Source organism: Bos indicus x Bos taurus, chromosome 6 (assembly GCF_003369695.1).
Source record: "Bos indicus x Bos taurus breed Angus x Brahman F1 hybrid chromosome 6, Bos_hybrid_MaternalHap_v2.0, whole genome shotgun sequence".
NCBI lineage: Eukaryota > Metazoa > Chordata > Mammalia > Artiodactyla > Bovidae > Bos > Bos indicus x Bos taurus.
The window spans coordinates 15,700,665-15,720,667 of NC_040081.1; the positions used below are offsets into that span (position 1 = coordinate 15,700,665).

The following is a 20,003-nucleotide window of genomic DNA, read 5'->3' on the forward strand; positions in this document are numbered from 1 at the left end:
AGAGGAGCTGAAGCAGTGGGTAAGGGGGAGGAGGGGTCTGTTGCAGGAAGGTCCCATTGGGTCCTGCTCAGTTACAAAACCTTAAGTCTGTAAGAAAAGCTCTGAAAAATGTGAAGATTGCCACTCTAGACCCTGAATGGTGGTAAAAATCACCTGAAGCAAAAAATAGCCCCTTCCTGACCCTCAACCACTTGCTAATTATCAGCTAAAGAGAACCCATCGCCAGGTCCTCAAGACAGTAACTGAGGCTAGTAAGTTCCACAAAATTAAATTTGTTCAACAGAGTTGCTCAGTCTTTCCTGTGCTATCATACACTTTGATTCTCCAAGAGGGTGGGTGATGCCTGTTACCATAATAGTAAGAGCCAACCTCTTGAGTGTTACCTCTGGGTAGCACATTAAACACAGTATTTGGTTTCACTGTGTAATGTTAGGAAGTAGGTGCTCTTGGCATCTTCATTTTACAAAAGAAGAAACTGAAGTTTAGAGCTTGCTACAAGTCACATGTCCAATCAATAACAACTGGAGATTTAAAGCCATGTCTTTCTGATCACAGAGTTTAACTTTTAAATATCATGCTTATCCTGAACTGAATTCATCAGGAATTCATTGTTGAGTGTCTTGTAGTTTGTATCTGTCCAGACACCCACTTTGGGTCACATGTTCTAGGCATCTCACCAAAAGGCTGGGACCTCTGCATCCATCCGTATTCTAGGAACTAATTAGAAAGTGGGTCCTTTCAGTGGATTCTATATCATCTGGATATTTTTATACCTAATTCTATAATATATTGCAACCCATATATAATGTAATCCGAGCATTCATGGCCCCTTTCTCCATCTTCAATTCCACTGGCGTATCATCTTTGAATGTCTCTCTGTTTCTATCTGGAGAAGGCGATGGCACCCCACTCCAGTACTCTTGCCTGAAAAATCCCATGGACGGAGAAGCCTGGTGGGCTGCAGTCCATGGGGTTGCTAAGAGTCGGACACGACTGAGCGACTTCCCTTTCACTTTTCACTTCCATGCATTGGAGAAGGAAATGGCAACCCACTCCAGTGTTCTTGCCTGGAGAATCCCAGGGACGGGGGAGCTTGGTGGGCTGCTGTCCGCCTCACACAGAGTCGGACACGACTGAAGTGACTTAGCAGCAGCAGCAGCTGTTTCTATCATCTTCCTCCTCCTCTGACATTCTGGCCTCCCTCTCATAAGGATGCTGGTGAGTACATTTGGGATCCACCTAAAAGTCCAGAATAATTACCCTATCTCAAGATCACGTTTGTGATGTCCCTTTTGGGATGTAAGGTCACATTCACAAGTTCCAGGAATTAAAACATAGATATATTTGGGGGTCCCTATTCAGCCTGAAATAATTAACAATGGTGAATATCTTTTCACGGACTTATTTATCATCCTTATATCCTTTTGGTGAATATATCTGTTTAAATCTTTTGCTCATTTTTAATTATATTATTTATTATTATTGAATTTGAAAGGTTTTTTTTTTATATATGTTAAATACAAGCCCTTTGTCAGATGTGTGTGTGTGTGCTCAGTCACTCAGTCATGTCCAGCCCACCAGGTTCCTCTGTCCATGGAATTTCCCATGCAAGAATACTGGAGTGGGTTGCCATTTCTTGCTCCAGGGGATCTTCCTGACTAAGGAATCAAACCTGAGTTTCTTGTGTCTCCTGCATTGGCAGGCAGATTCTTTACCAAGCCACCTGGGAACCCCCCCTCTGTCAGACACATGCTTTGCAACTGTTTTCTCCCAGCACATGACATGTGTTTTCATCCTCTGGACATTGCCTTTTGTAGAGCAGAAGTTTTCGTTTTGATGAGATACAATTTGACAAAATTTTTCCTTTGTATATTATGCCTTTGGTGTGTCATTTCTAAAACCTCTCAATTCCAGGACATAAAGATTTCTGTTTTCTTCTAAAAGCTTTAAACTTTTACATCTTTAATTTAGAGCTATGATCCATTTTGAGTTAACCTTTGTATAAGGTGTGCAGTTTAGGTTGAGGTTAATTATTTTGCTTGTAGATGTCTAATAAATTCAACTTTGTGTTGAAAAGACTATCCTTTTTCTGTTGAATTGCTTTGGCATCTTTGTCAAAGATCAAATTACTATTTTTATGTAAGTTTCTCTCTGGACTTTCTAGTCTGTTCCATTATCACTCTGCTAATACCACAGCTCAGTATAACTTTTTACAAAAACTAATGATAATGCAGTTTGAGGGACTTGCCTCCTGGTCCAGTGGTTAAGACTCTGCTTGTAATGCAGGGGGTCCAGGTTCAGTCTCTGGTCAGAGAAGTTGATCCCACATGCTGCAATTAAAGACCCTATATGCCGCAGCAAAGACTGAAGATCCCATGTGCTGCAACTAAGACCTGGCAAGGCCAAATAAATAGATAAATATTTTTAAAAATAATGCCGTTTTGAAGAACAGTGAACACTGTTAGAAGGTTCTTATGCTATAGGTAATTGTTCATCTTAAGTAAGCAGGCTTATCCCTCAGCTCATCAGCATAAACTATGCTCAATTTTATTTAAAGATTGATGCTACCAGACTAAAATGCATTCCCTTAACATTAAAGCATCAGAAGTTTTTCCAGATGTTACACACACACACAGCACGACTTAGAAGTCACCACCTTGACCTGTTCTCTGAGTTTTCCCCTTATATTTTCTATTTTCTGCGGGACATTTCCAACTGGGGATGTTGCACAGTCCCAAAAGTCCTTCTGCATGTTGTAAATTGAGAGTATGCGTCACTTTCTGATTCATTTGCATCTACTGAAAAAAATTAAATATGATATGTATTTAGTCACTCGGTTGTGTCCAACTCTTTGTGACTCCATGGACTGTAGCCCACCAGGCTACTCTGTCCATGGGGATTCTCCAGGCAAGAATACTGGAGTGGGCTGCCATGCCCTCCTCCAGGGTAAATATGATATAGGAATTCAAAATTTTGGTTAAAAGTTCATTGTGTTTTGCTATTTAGTCTTTGATAACTGTAATAGACAAAAAGGATATTTCACAATTATATCTATATCAAATACAAAAAATGCTTCACTGGCTGTATTTATAAAATCGTAGAATAGGCCTTTTTAATTATATCTATCAGCTATTCACAAATTTTATTGAATTAGACTAGCAAATTTCTTCCTTCCTGTAATTTTAATCAGTAAATATAAACTAACCAGGTGTTGCATTTTATATTTTAAGCAAGTGGAACTGAAGGGAGAAAAATCCTTTATTTAGAAGTTTTTAAAAACAGTTTGGAAAATTCTGCATACAGGAGTAATTTTAAGAATGCAGACATGAGTGTCTTTAATAAATGACATATTGACATTGATTCAACAACCAAATCACATGGAAAAAAACATTTCCAACGTCAGTTTTCAAACCACTTTCTTCATCAATCAGCAAATTGCTTTTTCACCAATTAGACTGTCATCTTTAACGTGGAGGGATAAATTTCTGTTGTTTTAGTTATTTTTTGAGTAGCACACCTGTGACATCAACTTATCACAGAAAAGGTACAAAAAATTTTTTTAATACTTGTCTCTTTTTTAAAGAAAAATATGCAATATTTGATTGTTGTCATAAGTGCTTTACTTCCAGATACTCTGCAGAAAGCATGTAGGGCAAATATTAACATTTTCATGGTTACTCTCTGTTCACCACAAAGTATTATAAAGAATCTAGTTTAGCCTTGTTTTTATAGGAGTAATGACATCAGTGACATCCCACTGCATTTTGTGCAATTCCAGTTTCAGTGTTTTTGCTGCCCTGTTTCCCTGCAAAACTGTGGAGACTCTACTGTAGGGTCTGCTGGGGTCCAGCCCCGGTGGATCCAGGGAATTCGAAGCAGGGACGGCGTCGGCGAGGATCAGGAAACAATTGCTTAATTAAATGTTAATTAAGGATATAGAGTGGTTAAATAAGGATAGCTCAGTGAGGAAATTCAGTGGAGAAAAGAGGCTGAATAATTCAGCCAGAAGGTGAGAGAAAGAACGACATGGGGAGACCAAGTTTCGGTGAACAAGGCCCGCACTTTATTTTCCAAAGTAGTTTTTATACCTGAAGTTATGCATAGAGGATAATGGGGGAAGGGGTAGAGTCATGCAGTAAGCCAGGCTTTCTTCCTGCAAACTTATCATATGCAAAAGTTTAGGTGATTAGCATCATCTTCTGGCCCGGAGGCCTGTTAACATTTTAAGAAACTTATTTTTCTCTAAAGGTGATTATTCTAAAGTCAGGCGCCACCCTCCAAAAGCATTAGATAAAGTTGCATTCCTATAGGGCAAAGGTATGGTGGGCTATAACAAGAATTAACTCAAGGGTCCAAGGTTACAAACATTAAAGCTACTACTTACACCAATCATATTAATCAATACACTGCCAGGGACACAGCAGGTAAGGGATATGGAGACTTAGCAGCAAACATTGGCCCAACAAGTGAAAAACCCTTCACCAATACAATTTCTAATCAATCTTTTAACAGTTCAAAGGACTCTGTATTTAGACGGTTTAGAACATCTCATGCCTCTCACAGTCGGGAGGCTCTGAACAATCACATGTGACCGGAAAAACCTATTCAGGCAGGCTAGAGGACTTCCAAAGGAGTTTGTATGTTGAAACACTATCACACCCAGGAACTTTATTAACTGGAGCTGTAAGTTAAATCTTTTTTTCAGAGAGAGGTAGTGGGGGACAGCCCCCCATAAAGTCAGAGGTGTAGGTGAGAGCACAAAGCAGAAAGTAGGCAGACTCTGGTTTTGGGGGTAGATGCTCGAGAATTTCCAGGGGGACTCCTGAGGCTCGATCCCACCTTTGCGTATGCCGAGCCTCCTTCCTCATGACCTTTGTCATGGGTGGAGCTCCTGCTCCCGGCAAGGGTCCACTATTATCTCACCCAAGAATTTTTGTTGATGCTCCAGTGAATGCAGCGGCTCTACTGCCCCTGGGTACAGGTGAACTATTTTTTTCATAATATATTTGTTAATATATAAAGAAGTCAAGAAGTCCTTGACTACTGAAAACAATTTCTTCTCTGATGCGTGTTTCTTTTACTGGCTTATGAAAAGGTATCTCAGTTCTTTGTACACTTCATTGCTGAAGTAGAGAGGTGACACAAATGTGGCTAAGATCACTGGCACTGGAGACACCCATGTGGACTCGTTACTGGCTCTGCTATTAGCTATAACGGTCGTGTGACTTTCAGTTCATTGCTTAACCTCTCTGTGCATAGGTTCCTTCATCCTGGAAATGGAAATGATAATCGTATTTACTTCATTATTATGAAGACTAAATAAATTCATGCCAAGTCCTTAGAATTTTCCCCTACATATAGTGCTGCTGTTGCTGCTGCTAAGTCGCTTCAGTCGTGCCCGACTCTTAGTGACCCCATGGACTGCAGCCTACCGGCTCCTCCATCCATGGGATTCTCTAGGCAAGAGTACTGGAGTAGGGTGCCATTGCCTTCTCCACCTACATGTAGTGAGTTCTCAGTAAATGTTCACTAGTAGTCCCTAGAAAACACCATAACCTGAGATATATCAGAAACACGTTTACTCTCAAACTGTATTATTTTTCTTAAAATTTTAGTAATGCTTTCTGTGAAGCTCTCAGTAGTAGTTGCTGACAAAAGAACACATTAAATCTGTTGTTATGTGGTTTTCCATGTATTATTTTAGGCATGTTTTACCGTAGTGGAAAGCAGGAAGAACAAGTACCATTTTTGCTATAAAGTCAAGAACCTCAAGGAAGCCTTGTAACATTTTATCAGTAAGTTTAGTAAATGTAGTCTTACATATTGTAATTTTGAACATAATTGTGAAAATCACAAAAAGTTAATTTTTACCTTCTGGATTCTCATTACTAAATATCTTGCTTGTCTTGATGGCTTCATTAGCTAATGTTTTGAGGCAAATTTTCACTTGTTTCAAGATTTATCACTAATAATAACGATAATAAGTGTAAATCCAAGACTTCCTTCTTGTTAGTTTCTCTTTTTTTGGTCAAATCTAAACATTGTTATCCCTTATGCAGTCAACAAGGAATAAGGGGTCAGTGCTATTCTTCCCTCATTATCCTCTTGGGTTTATTAGCATTATCTGCCATATTTACTTCCTTTGCAGGAGGGTTTTGAAGGCACTTGTCAGATTTTGTAAGAGTTAGTTTTGATAAAAGCCCATAAGTCATGAGGTAAACTGTAGCCTACCCTGCAGCTCACCTTCTAAGCTGGGAACCTCACTGTCCCCTCAGGATAGTGGGCATAGTCAGTGATGTCATCACTGTCAGTCCAAACACACAACTGATGTTTAATACATGTTTGTTGAGTTGATTTAAATTAATTCATTGGTGTATTGGTGTATTTATGAGGACATAGTCCTACTTTCCAAGTGCTTTCAATATAGAGACCTAATAAGGGCCTTTCCCTAAGCCAAATTAACACTATTAATACTTTTCAGTAGAAAGAAGTAATGAAATCATTACATTGGTGGGCTTTCAACAATCAGTTGTGGGGGGCAGCATGTTCTTGGTAAATTCTGTACAATGAGTTGAGGGTCCTGAGTTCTAGTTCTCTTAGGATCCTGATGCGTTACCTCATCTCTCTGGATTTCAACCTCTCATCTGTCACATGAGGCAGTTGAGTTAGATGATTTTGAAGATCCTTTCTAATCTAACATATCAATTCCCATCCTGCCTGTCTTATAGAACTCAATAGTTTCCCTGTTTGCCTCATTTTTGTAAAGAAGTCTAAGCTTGTGGTAAACCGTAAATAGATATTTTCCATCTTAACCCCTATTTTCTGTGAAAGGTTTCCGCTCTCTGCTTCTCTAAACTTCAAATACCAAATCAATAATGTGTCATTATGAGCTTTGATAAGGAAAATAAAATAATAACCTAAAACAAACAACCTCTCCCAAAAGACAAAAAAAGCTCAACTCTTTTAAAGAAGTCCTCAAAATTAACTAATTGATTAAATCTGTAAAAATTTATTAAAGGTAAAAAATTTGATATTGGTCTTATTTATAACTAACACAATTATCTTCTCCTACCTTTACAACAATATTCCCTACATCGAAAGGTTGAACAATTATTTGCCTATAGGTACTACATTCTGAGTGTTTCTAGACAGAAACAAAAAGAAAATAAGTATTGGAATTTAGTTATTTCCTAAGTTACCACTTCCATTGTTCATATTCTACCAGAGTACACCCAGGATAAGATGATTGCTAGGACCTGGCTCATGCCAAGAAACAAACTTCACATTTCTCTAATAATTGTTGAAAATCTGAAGAAATAGGTATTAGAAAACTTACAAAGCAAAGGTGTTTCTAATATGCCTTATCTTACTGTGTTTGGTAGCATAATAGGTAATATTTAATAGGAACACACTGTGTGTCAGGCAAGATTCTAAGCACCTTACGCAAATTCATTCAGTCTTCACAACAATCCTGTGAGCTAAGTATTAGCATCTCATATCAACTACATAATTGGACCTTGTCCATTTCAGGAGTTGAGGCCTAGCAGGACCTGCCAGGCAGGGTGCACTGACAGGCATGAGAGGATTCCTTCACACAATGCAAAGTGATAAGCGAGTGGGGCACGGGAACCACCACCTGTCTGAAACAGCTCCAGGTTTTCCTGGGACAAAATCAATCCACTTGTGTAAAGCACCAACCAAAATTCACTCTGTCTAAAATATATTCTCTGTTTGAAAATGGCACTTTATCCTGTCTCTTTAGTAGCAAAAAACCTGGTCATTTCACATGTGTCAACATAATCTGCATTAAAGAGGAATATCCATGCAGAAGGTGCTTCTGTTTAGCTTTCTGTTGCAGAAGATAACACCTTGATGTTGGAAGACAATCTCCTATTATCCTTACATGAACCTTGTTGGGTGCTTTTTAAATGCGCTGAGGCTCACAATGGAAAGTTTTCTTCACATACCTTATTCTTTCCCCTCTTACATGAAATTTTTGCCATGATTCATTAGAATAGCCAAGAAATATTAAAATTTCAGAATTTGTTTCAAATGTGTTTTCCAAAACATAATGACTTTTAATCCACTTAGCGCTTTTAAAATTCTCAACAACGTTGGTTGAATCTTAAAAGACATACATTTCCACACACTGGGTAAAGCACCATTAATGATAGTAACCTTTGTAATTTCCTTGTAAACCAAGAAAAATTTAAGTTCCTGTAGTAAACAGAATAATTGTAAGCTTCAGAGAGAAGGAAAGAAACACCAAAAGATCCCTAGTAGGTTCTACCTCTGGGCATGTTTTGAAACCTCATTAGGGAAGGACCCAAAACGCAGAGGATTGGTGTCAGCAGTCACATATTATGACAGTGTTGAGATTCAAGAACCTTCCATCTTTGACCTATTTATTCAAGGATAGTTTAAAGATGATCAATCAAGATGATTCTTCAAATTCTTCAAATTTTAACTAGAAAAGCATTGAAACGAATGAAATAAAATACTATTTCTCAACTGACAAGCCAGGTGCTAAAGAATAAGACAGCTGCTCTGAGGTTGTTAGGGCTGTCTGTATCCTAGCTACCAAGCGTCCACAAAAAGAACCACCTCATGAATGAGATCTACTTACTACACACAAAGCTGATCCATAGCACCCTGACAGGCAGCCCTGAAGTGAGGAGGCAGGTAATGTGTTCCTCTGAAAGCCTTCATCTAGTCTACACTGGATGGGGCTTAGCAAATAAATCAGTGCACACCATGAATCACTGTCACACTCACACAAACTCCAGGGAGTATCCTGGAAAATCCAGACACTGAGTGACATTAGCATGGCTAGGCTTGGGAGAATCCAGTGAAGACAGGTGCGTACAACCAATTCAAACTCCAGACTCAGAAAGGTCAAGAGGTGATGAGAACAGATATTCCCGCCTTGTATTCAGCTAAAGAGACTGAAATTTCTACACATTAACTAATTTCCAGCATCAAAGGAAAGCTTTGAATGAAGATGTTAAGGAAAAAGATCTCCTAAAGAAAAACATACTTCTATGTTTTAGTCTACAACTGCCCGCAGAGGTTAGTAACATTGGCCATATAAAATAAAATATTTTCTGATACAGCAAGACCTTTCAAGAAATATAAAGGTCACTTCTATTTAAAGTAATTTTTTCTTCTTCTCACCTGACAAAAACATCACTCATCCTTCCAGGCCCAGATCTCAGTCATCTTCTTATCATGGATCCCAACAACTGGGACAGCTGGGGACATGCCTGGAGTGATAATATACAAAGCCAATATTTATTAACATTATTGTTAAAAAAGAATGTCTACAAAATAAATCTTTATTCCTGGTTCACCTAATATCCAGATAATACTGTCTTCATGGTGAGTAGTATTAGCATTCTGGATGAAAGTACTGACCTAGAGGCAAGAAGTAAACAGTGGGGACAATTACACTCTGATGGTCAAGGTTTTGTTGTTGCTGTTATTTTTGTTCCTGGTTCTTTCTTAAAGTTAATTTTAACATTAGAAACTACAACATAATGAAGCTCACATTTTGTTCCTTAGCTCTGCTGCTGCTGAGTCACTTCAGTCGTGTCCGACTCTCTGCGACCCCATAGACGGCAGCCCACCAGGCTCCCCTGTCCCTGGGATTCTCCAGGCAAGAACACTGGAGTGGGTTGCCATTTCCTTCTCCAATGTGTGAGAGTGAAGTCGCTCAGCCGTGTCCAACTCTTCGCAACCCCATGGACTGCAGCTTACCAGGCTCCTCCGTCCATGGGATTTTCCAGGCAAGAGTATTAGAGTGGGTTGCCATTGCCTTCTCTGGTTCCTTAGCTCTAGGATTGCTCAAATTTGGAGTTATTACTACAACCTAACACTAAGCTGTTTTATGGAATTTGAGAGTGTCTTGAAAAATATTGAGAAATTCCTTGAAGAAAAGTACATTCTTTAAAACTGGCCTGGACGTTCTGAAAAAGTTCTCTAGCTATTCAGGCTAGTTGTTGAATCTTTTTTTGTTCAGAACAAACAAAACTGCTTCATTAAAATAACTGCTGAAATAGATTAGGTAATTTACATATATTGGAAAGTTACTAATTTCTTCTCCAATTTTTCTCCACTATAATCAAAGTGACTAAAATATTAAGAATGTTGAACAGATTTTAGAAGATGTATTTTCCAGTTAAGGAATTTTTGCTTCCTTTCATCTGAGGTGTTATGTTTGATTTTTTAACTGTCTGGATTGAGAGACAATATGTAAGTTCAGTTCAGTTCAGTCGCTCAGTCGTGTCTGACTCTTTGTGACTCCATGAATCACAGCATGCCAGGCCTCCCTGTCCATCACCAACTCCCAGAGTTCACTCAAATTCACATCCATCGAGTCGGTAATGCCATCCAGCCATCTCATCTTCTGTCGTCCCCTTCTCCTCCTGCCCCCAATCCCTCCCAGCATCAGAGTCTTTTCCAATGAGTCAACTCTTCACATGAGGTGGCCAAAGTACTGGAGTTTCAGCTTTAGCATCATTCCTTCCAAAGAAATCCCAGGACTGATCCCCTTCAGAATGGACTGGTTGGATCTCCTTGCAGTCCAAGGGACTCTCAAGAGTCTTCTCCAACACCACAGTTCAAAAGCATCAATTCTTTGGCGCTCAGCTTTCTTCACAGTCCAACTCTCCCATCCATACATGACCAATGGAAAAACCATAGCCTTGACTAGATGGACCTTTGTTGGCAAAGTAATGTCTCTGCTTTTGAATATGCTATCTAGGTTGGTCATAACTTTCCTTCCAAGGAGTAAGTGTCTTTCTATGTAAAGTTAATATAAGTAAATTAATACAATAGAACTTAGAAGTCAGTGATAAAAATAAGAGAGGAGACATAGTAATTGCTTTGTAATCCAAACTGTTTGATTCTCCTAATAGTAGACACTGACTGGGCAATACTCTGCCTCTCTCAGCTTTACCCATTGGCACTCTCATCCGTTCTCCTCCCACTCTGCCCACAACACTGTGAGGCCACAGAGCTTATGGAAGACAGTCCCTCCTACCTGCACTCATTCTCCCATTTCATCTGAAATGTGCGACTGGCCTTTTTCTTGTTTTCCTCAGTGCAAGTGAGATCAATCTCTGACTTTTAATAAACTCTTCTTTGAAAACTAGTGACTAATAGTCACTAGTCACTAATAGAAAGGGGCTCCCCTGAGGGCTCAGGGGTAAAGAATCTGCCTGCAAAGCAGGGGACTCAGGTTCAACCCCTGGGTCAGGAATATCCCCTAGAGGAGGAAATGGCAATTCACTCTGGCATTCTTCCCTGGAAAATCCCATGGGTAGAGGGGCGTGGGGGGCTACAGTCCATAGAGTCACAAAGTCAGACACGACTGATCACACATGCACACTGGTTTAATAGAAAATAAAAACAAGCCACCTTAAAATGGCTGGCTAAGGCCAGACCTCTGAAGGTCTCCTCCATGGCAGTGCCCTGTCTCATTTCTGACCTGTGTCCACCAGGCCAGAGAAAGGGCTCCTCCAACCCCAGAACTCCGCAGCCCCTTCGTGGCCCAAGAGTTCAGGAAAGGTCTCCTCTTCAGATGGTATTCCCAACACCCGGGTCCTGCCTCCAAGATCTCCTCTTCTGTCTCAAACTTAACCTTCTCCCATTGCGGAAAGAAAATTGTAAAGACTGGTTTAATCTGTGGCCAGAACTTCTGAAAAACATCTATTTTGTTTTCACTACAACACTTCAGTGTACTATGTAGTAATTTAAGGTTTTAAAATGATTATTTATAAACAGAGGCCTAGGATATGATTTTTTAAAAAAACAGAATTGGGGGAAGAAGATATCTACAATGTTCTACATAAGGATGTAAGTCATCTGAAATAGATGAAAGAGGCCAAGATAAGAGAAACAGATGTAGATCAAGGGTCACTGAGAGCGAAAGAGGGGTGGCTATCATGGCAGGAGGGTCACACTTAAGAGAGATAACTGGTAACTAAGTATTTTCCACATAAAACAATGACGACTTTTAAGTAGAAGAATGAAAAACATTTTGTTCTAGTTGTTTGATGTGCTGGATCAGGATGTGACCATGACTTTGTTTTTGTTTTGCCCTTAGTTTTTAGTTAAAGTCTGTACCCTCACACCCAAAGCTCTTTGAAGAAAGGAAACAGGGTGACAGGGGCGTGAGGTGCTGGAGTGGGAAAGGGACACGAGGGAAGCAAGCCACAAAGGCATCAATGATTCAGTGGAAGGACCAAGTGGACGCAGAACCTTTCCTTGCACATCACCATCCCTGCCCAGCAATTCTCCAAGACAGAGGAGGGGAGATGGGCTGGAGATGAGACGGTTTTTATTTTAAAATTCTAAGATACTATGACCCCAGCAGGCCATAGAGCTTTGGAACTTACGAAATGCCAGTCCATTCGTAGGGATGTAGTCTGCTCTTCTGACCCTTAAGGTAGAATTTCAGTGCAACCCTACCATATGCAAGAGGGATCCTGGGGCATGAAGTTAGCCAACTGGGGAGATCAATTTTAATTGCTACAACTACACACCATGAGAAAAGGTATTCACTATAAATAACCCCCCTTTACTTGAAAAATAATTAGCAGTCCTTTTGCTTTTCTCTTCATGCTTAAGTGAAAGGAGCTGAGCTAATAAAGAAGGATGTAACATTTATTCCATCATTCTACTACTTCTCTGAAACAGTCTCTCCCAAGTAGGATGTGTACCACTTAGAGACTGTAAGATGGTTCATTATTGTGTGGAAAGAAAACGTTAGAAATGTTTTCTAACGTGTTTCATAATGTTCATAATAATAGTGTATATAACTAATGTAAGTGATAATTAAAACTGTATTGGGAGCATATGTCCACATTTTAACTTTTTTAAAGTGGAAGGGAGTTTGGAGGTTAAGGAAGGTAAAACAAACAAACAAAAAAACTCAGCCATTTATACTATATAAGGAAATATGTTACTAGATTTTCATGAAGGCAAATTTGTAGATGATAAAGTAAGATTTTGAATTTAAAGCCAAATTACGGATCTATTTACCTTTGATGGGAAACACTTGCTCTATTCAAATAAGCAAATATTTCTCACCTTCCAACTTCTAAATTGAATGTCAAATAAAAGGGACAGCCCACGACAAGCCCCCAAATGTAAATTCACTTAAAGAACTAATTTATCATTTCTTTCTATGCCCTCAACAATTTTACAAATCTTAAAAAAGTGGTTCCAAACATAGGAAAATTCTTATGAATTCACATAAGAGATTTAAATGCATACTGGCTTGGTTTTGCTGCTGTTTAAGTGACTGCTGGCAAGAAGCCTAACAAGCAGACTTACTTTACACTCAGTAAAATTTTTTATCAGTTGACGTCACAGAAAGACAATCGCTGGAGCCGCAGTTCCACGGGGGCACTCACTCAAACCAGTTTGATACGGTTTTGTATTTTTAATAAACTTTTCTTCTGAGCACAAAAATACAAGCTATGTATGTTGAAATTAGTTTGAATACAAATTGTAATGCTATAAAACTATTAGCAAATTTTTCAACATGGCATTTTTCCATGTGTAAAAGAAATTTAATTATTATAGAAGAAACTAAGTCATATCTATAAAAAATTGTTGTCATTGTTCAGTTGCTCAGTCATGTCTGATGCTTTGCAATCCCATGGATTGCAGCATGCCAGGCTTCCCTGTCCTTCGCTATCTCCCAGAATTTGCTAAAACTCATGTCCATTGAGTCGGTGATGTCATCCAACCATCTCATCCTCTGTCATCGCCTTTTCCTTCTGCCCTCAATCTTACCCAGCATCAGGATCTTTACCAATGAGTTGGTTCTTCATATCAGGTGGCCAAAGTATTGGAGCTTTAGAGAATACTACTACTATTACCACCAATAAAATAATGTTAACTGCAATAAAAATATTAATACAAGCTAAGATTTATGGAGGGGCTTCCTAGGTAGCACTGGTGGTAAAGAACATGCCTGCCAATGCAGGAGACCCAAGAGACACGGGTTTGATCCCTGGGTGGGGAAGATACCCTGAAGGAGGGCATGGCAACCCACTCTAGTATTCTTGCCTGGAGAATCCCATGGACAGAGGAGCCTGGTGGGCTGCAGTGCCTATGGTCGCAAAGAGTTGAACACAACTGAAGTGACTTGGCATGCATGCACACAAGACTTACTGAGAGCTCATTACATGCCAGGCTCCATTTTATGCACTTTACTCAGTTATGTGACAACTGAGCGGTCCTGAACCCAGACTGCCCATTATTCCTGTTAGAAGCACCAAGGGAGGGTAATAAAAAAAAAAAAAAAATGCCCAGATTCCACCACCAGAGGAGACTCTGACTCACATTGCCCAGGTGCTAACCCTATTAGTGGTTCTAACATGCAGCCAGAACTGAAAACAAATGTTTTAACACAATCCTGACAATAGTCCTGGGAAGAAGGGGTAATTATCTTTATTTTACAGTGAGGACAATGAGACACACAATTCACAAGCAGCAGAACTGGGATCTGAACTCAGGCCGGCAGACTCCAAAACTGAAGCTCTTTACCACTAAGCTCCCTGGTGGCTCAGATGGTAAAGCATCTGCCCGAAATGCAGGAGACCCGGGTTCCATCGCTGGGTTGAGAAGAGCCCCTAGAGAAGGAAATGGCACCCCACTCCAGTATTCTTTCCTGGAAAATTCCATGGACAGAGGAGCCTGGTGGGCTATAGTCCATGGGGTCGCAAAGAGTCGGACACGACTGAGTGACTTCACCACTAAGCTCTACTACCCCTTCAAAGACCGGGAACCACTGAGGACTTCAATTCAGTTCAGTCGCTCAGTCGTGTCCAACTCTTTGCGACCCCATGAATCGCAGCACGCCAGGCCTCCCTGGCCATCACCAACTCCCAGAGTTCACTCAAACTTATGTCCATCGAGTTGATGATGCCATCCAGCCATCTCATCCTCTGTCATCCCCTTCTCCTCCTGCCCCCAATCCCTCCTAGCATCAGAGTCTTTTCCAATGAGTCAACTCTTCACATGAGGTGGCCAAAGTACTGGAGTTTCAGCTTTAGCATCAGTCCTTCCAAAGAAATCCCAGGGCTGATCTCCTTCAGAATGGACTGGTTGGATCTCCTTGTAGTCCAAGGGACTCTCAAGAGTCTTCTCCAACACCACAGTTCAAAAGCATCAATTCTTCGGCACTCAGCTTTCTTTATACTCCAACTCTCACATCCATACATGACCACTGGAAAAACCATAGCCTTGACTAGACGGACCTTTGTTGGGAAAGTAATGTCTCTTCTTTTCAATATGCTATCTAGGTTGGTCATAACATTCCTTTCAAAGAGTAAGCATCTTTTAATTTCATGGCTGCAATCACCATCTGCAGTGATTTTGGAGCCCCCCAAAAATGAAGTCTGCCTCTGTTTCCACTGTTTCCCCATCTATTTCCCATGAAGTGCTGGGACCAGATGCCATGATCTTCGTTTTCTGAATGTTGAGCTTTAAGTCAACTTTTTCACTCTCCTCTTTCACTTTCATCAAGAGGCTTTTTAGTTCCTCTTCACTTTCTGCCATAAGGACTTAGGGGATGGTTTTATTCATGTGGTATTCATAAAAGATCATTCCTGTAATTTCTGAGCAGTTAGTTTTTTTTTTTTTTTGAAAAAGCTTTTGCATAACTCTAGCTGAAAAAATAAACCAGATTTTGATCATGGAACTACTCTGGTTTGCACGTAACAGGGAAGCTGACCAAACCCTAGCCAGTGCTGAAATCAGTGATTTCACTGTTTACTGCTAAAGGTGACCTCCCCAGATGGCTGACTAGTGCTGAGGTTTGGCCTGCATTTCTTCGTCACTCTATTTACCAGGAAAGTGAAAGTGAAAGTCAAGTCACTCAGTCGTGTCCGACTCTGCGACCCCGTGGACTGTAGCCCACCAGGCTCCTCCGTCCATGGGATTCTTCAGGCAAGAATACTGGAGTGGGTTGCCATTTCCTTCTCCAGAGGATCTTCCCCACCCAGGGATCGAGCCCAGGTCTCCCGAACTGCAGGCAGACACTTTAACCTCTGAGCCAGGAAAGTTCATATAAATAATGCAGGCAGAGACATGAAACAGGAAAAGTTCCTTTTCAATTGCTATTTCTCCTCCAAGGAAAATTTTTATTTTATTTTTATTTTAATAAAATAAAATTTTATTCTCCAAGGAAAATAGGCTTGAAAGTTCAAAAGCCACTTGACAGCACTTTTTCTTATTGCTCTCCTTTTGTAGTGTAGCCCAAACAGAAGTTAACAGAATACTCAGTGATTAGAAAAAACAAAAAGAAGCAATAGCAGCAGGAGGCATGGGGGAGGGGAGAAATGAAAAGAAAACCCACGTCTCTGTTACCACTTGGTTTATCAGGCTCATAGTCACATTCAAGACAACATGGCATAAAGTTACCTGAATCAGAACCAGGAAGGATTCTTCCTCCTGGGTCAGGCTGGCCACACATGGTCTGTCTCAATGCCAAGGGTGAGGAATAAGGCAAGTAAAATTTAATTAGAGGAAAAATAGATGATGGCACCATATCTATTTAGAAAGGAGAAATAATATCCTCTGAAATGCATGGGCATAGGGTGCGACCTGGGCAGTTATTGGCTAACGTAAGACATGGAGTGTCAAGTAGAGGCTTTAAGCCTTTGACTTGCAAGGAATGAAGGAGCAAAGAGTCAGAGTCACAAAGTGGCATCCAGACATTCCTCCCTCCATGGGGTCTGGGCCATGTCACTGCAGTGCTCAAATGATTTGATCAAAGAGATTTAGCCAAGATATGGAGCCAAGAGAATATTTATTAAGCACAATCTGCCAGCCTCTGTGGTAAGTGCATTTCCCATATTATCCCATGGGATCCCCACAACAATTCCGAAAGGGGGTATTATAATTTTTCAGCAATATTCCACTATGTAGTTGTGGTTTAGTCATTAAGTCATTTCTGACTGTTTCGATCCCATGGACTGCAGCCCACAGGCTCCTCTGTCCATGGGATTTTCCAGGCAGGAATACTGCAGTGGGTTGCCATTTCCTTCTCCAGGGGATCTTCCAGACCCAGGGATTGAACCTTGGTCACCTGTGCTGCAGGAGGCCTCCTGCATTGCAGATGGATCCTTTACTTGACTGAGTCACCAAGGAATTACAATATATTCCACTATAGCTCCAGTATTAACTAGGTAGCATAGATTTGAAATGAGGTATGTTTGCCTCTAAAACCTCGGTTCCTTCCATTTTGTGACACAGTCCTCCTAACTCATTGTCTCTATCCTGGGCTTCAGGTTTATTTCTTCAACCAGCCTCAGTGAAGGCACTTTTGAGCCACCAGCAGGGACTAGTGAGAAGCACGAGGTGTAGGTCCCTTGTTAGCAGCGAGTTCCTTGAGACTCTAAAGCCATGTACAGAGGTTCATTTGCATCTTATTTTTTCTCTCTGAAGTTTCTGCTTCTTGACTGGTTCCCACTCTTTTTGCATCCCATGCAGATGCCTGGCTGTAGTCACTTGCCAATTACTTTCTTCCAACCCAAAGAGGGTCCAGGCCGCTCGACAAAAACTGTGCTCAAAAGCTCTGCCTCCAACAGCTGAGTCACCAGCTCATGGGGTAATTTTTGCTTTTTGTCATTTTTTTTTTTTTTTTTGCTGCACTGCACAACATGTGGAATTTTAGTTCCCCAATGAGACTAGGGATGGAACCTGAGCCCCCTGCAGTAGAAGCTTAGAGAATAACCAGTGGACCTCCAGGAAAGTCCCTGTCATTCCTTTTTTGTTTTTATTGTTTAGGACTTGCATTATCAAGTCAGGGATACTCATTCATTCAGCAAGAATTTACTGAGTATAAACCATGAATTTACTGAGTATAAACTATGACAGTTTCAGGTGCTGGGGACCCAGAGATAATTAGAACTCAGTCCTGCCTTCTAATACCCTAGGGTTCTGCTCACCCATTCCAGTGAGTGCTCCCTGGTGACAGAGACTTGACCTCCTCATCCATGTAATTTCCTTTACAGGAGAGCCAGGACAGGAGCCCAATGTCAGCAGTTTGGTTCAGAACTGTTCCCTTTATTCCCATTATTTTGTGCTAATTTCCAGAGGCTTCTCTTTCTCTTCTGGGAAATTTACTGTTTCCCTCAATCTACCTCTTCTGGGGAGCCAGACCTCTTCTCAAAAGGGTAAAATGACAAGAAAGGAATATTAGGGCAGTTTATGCCCTTTAGTGAGTGGAAATGACTGCCCTATTTCAGCAACAGGTTGGAGAGCCACCAAGGATTAAAATAAATTCTTACTCAGGATTGCTGTTTTGCATTCAGTAGAATTCCCACTTCCTCTTAATTAAGAACTCATTTAATATGAGAGGGGCTGTGGCATATTATCATTTCTTAGCAGTTCCCAAAGTTACAATGCACCTGTTACTAAAACTGGCACTGCATCAGAGCCTCAGAAACAGCTGTCGGGGAGAATGCAAGGAGGTTTAATTTGAAATTTAGCTTAACTTTCACAATGAAGGAATTACATCTGTTCCCAATTCCCCCCCCCCCCATTTTTCACTGGTTTTTAGCAACCTCTTAGTTCCTACACAAAGTTATTCAAAGGATGATGTTTTTTATTTATGGCTTAGAGACAGTTTCAAAATTTTTAAAAAGTCATCTGTTTCCCCAATTTCCCATATAAAGCTGATCAACTAAGTAATCACTCCTCACATCAGAATCAAGACAGAGGTTTATGTTCAACTAGTTAAAAATGAGACCTATTCACTCACACACAGAAGAATAGTTTGAATTATTATAGTCAGTCCTAATAGCCAATAGGATGTTTATAGTCCTAACAGCCAATAAGGAAATAAACATGCATTGAAAACAAAAAGGAAGCAAATATACACATCCAAAGACAAATCGGAAACAAATGTCAAGTATACAAGATGGAACGAACAGGTATCAGAAGGTAGTTTCTGGGAAGATGTGAACTCCTTTTGGTTAGATTACTTACCTGCACAAGTAGAATTCCCATTTCCAGAGGGAGAGCCTTCAGGACAGTTCAAGTGCGGCAGGGCTGAGAGGCTAACAAAACTAAATTTGAAAACTACCAGCAACACAATGACAAGGAAATGCAGCATGATATTGATGGGCTTGAACTCTCAATAGCAAAGAAGCTGACTTTGCTTGAGCACAGCCTGGGCAAGGTAGGCACATCTGACTCTCAGTGTGTCCACTCAGGTTGGCCTGCAGCTCTGGGGTATCTTTTCCTCTGTTGCTCTGCTGTTGCCCTCTTACTCCTTCTCCTTCAACTCAAGACAGCATCTAAATGCAGCCTGAGGGGAAACTCTAAGTTTTGGGGAAGCTGGTAAGAAATATCTGACACATTTATGACAAATTTCACAGAGTTGAACAGCCATGCATTGGAGGCCTGCCGCTGTCTTCACTGTGACAAGGCAGAGTTGTAGGGCCAAGGATAGAAAAAGGAAAATAGGGAAGAATTGGTGGAAAGTTCCAAACACAACCCTTGATGAAATAAGGACATACGATTCCTCCCCAAACATGGTTTCTCATTTTGAAAAGTAGAATGATTCCTCTTTCCTTTTTAGAGCCTCTTTGGCTCCACCCCTCTCCTTTAGTAACACTTGAGTGAGCCTCTGTTTGCAAATAATTCCATGCTCCAGGAAAGCGGTACCACTGCCAAGGAGACAGCCCGACTGTTCACCATGAGCATCTCGGGCAAAACTAGGTGAAGAGCCATGATGAGGGCTATGGAGTTGCTTTTGGTGGCTTGGAGGTACCTGCTGAATATTGGCTATGTTTTAAACATCTGGCAGGAGGGAGACAACATTAAATCATGTCGTATAAATTAGTGGTGAATAGCACTGCTGATAATGCAAACTTAGAGCAATTGATCATTCATCTGAGCAATACTAAAGAAAATTGACCTTCAGTTCATTATGTGAGTGAATGTCAACACCAGTGCACATTCCTGGAGTTTTATCTTTC

At 40.6% G+C, this 20,003-nt stretch overlaps 1 protein-coding gene across 1 annotated transcript in view; it reads right to left on the reverse strand.

Annotated features, from left to right (window-relative positions):
* EGF (epidermal growth factor) overlaps positions 1-19,135 on the reverse strand; it is a 104,695-nt gene extending 85,560 nt beyond the window's left edge. Inside the window, 1 exon segment of the mRNA XM_027545434.1 lies at positions 19,009-19,135. Within this exon segment, the coding sequence (XP_027401235.1) occupies positions 19,009-19,135 (127 nt within the window).
* Positions 19,136-20,003: the final 868 nt, after the last annotated feature.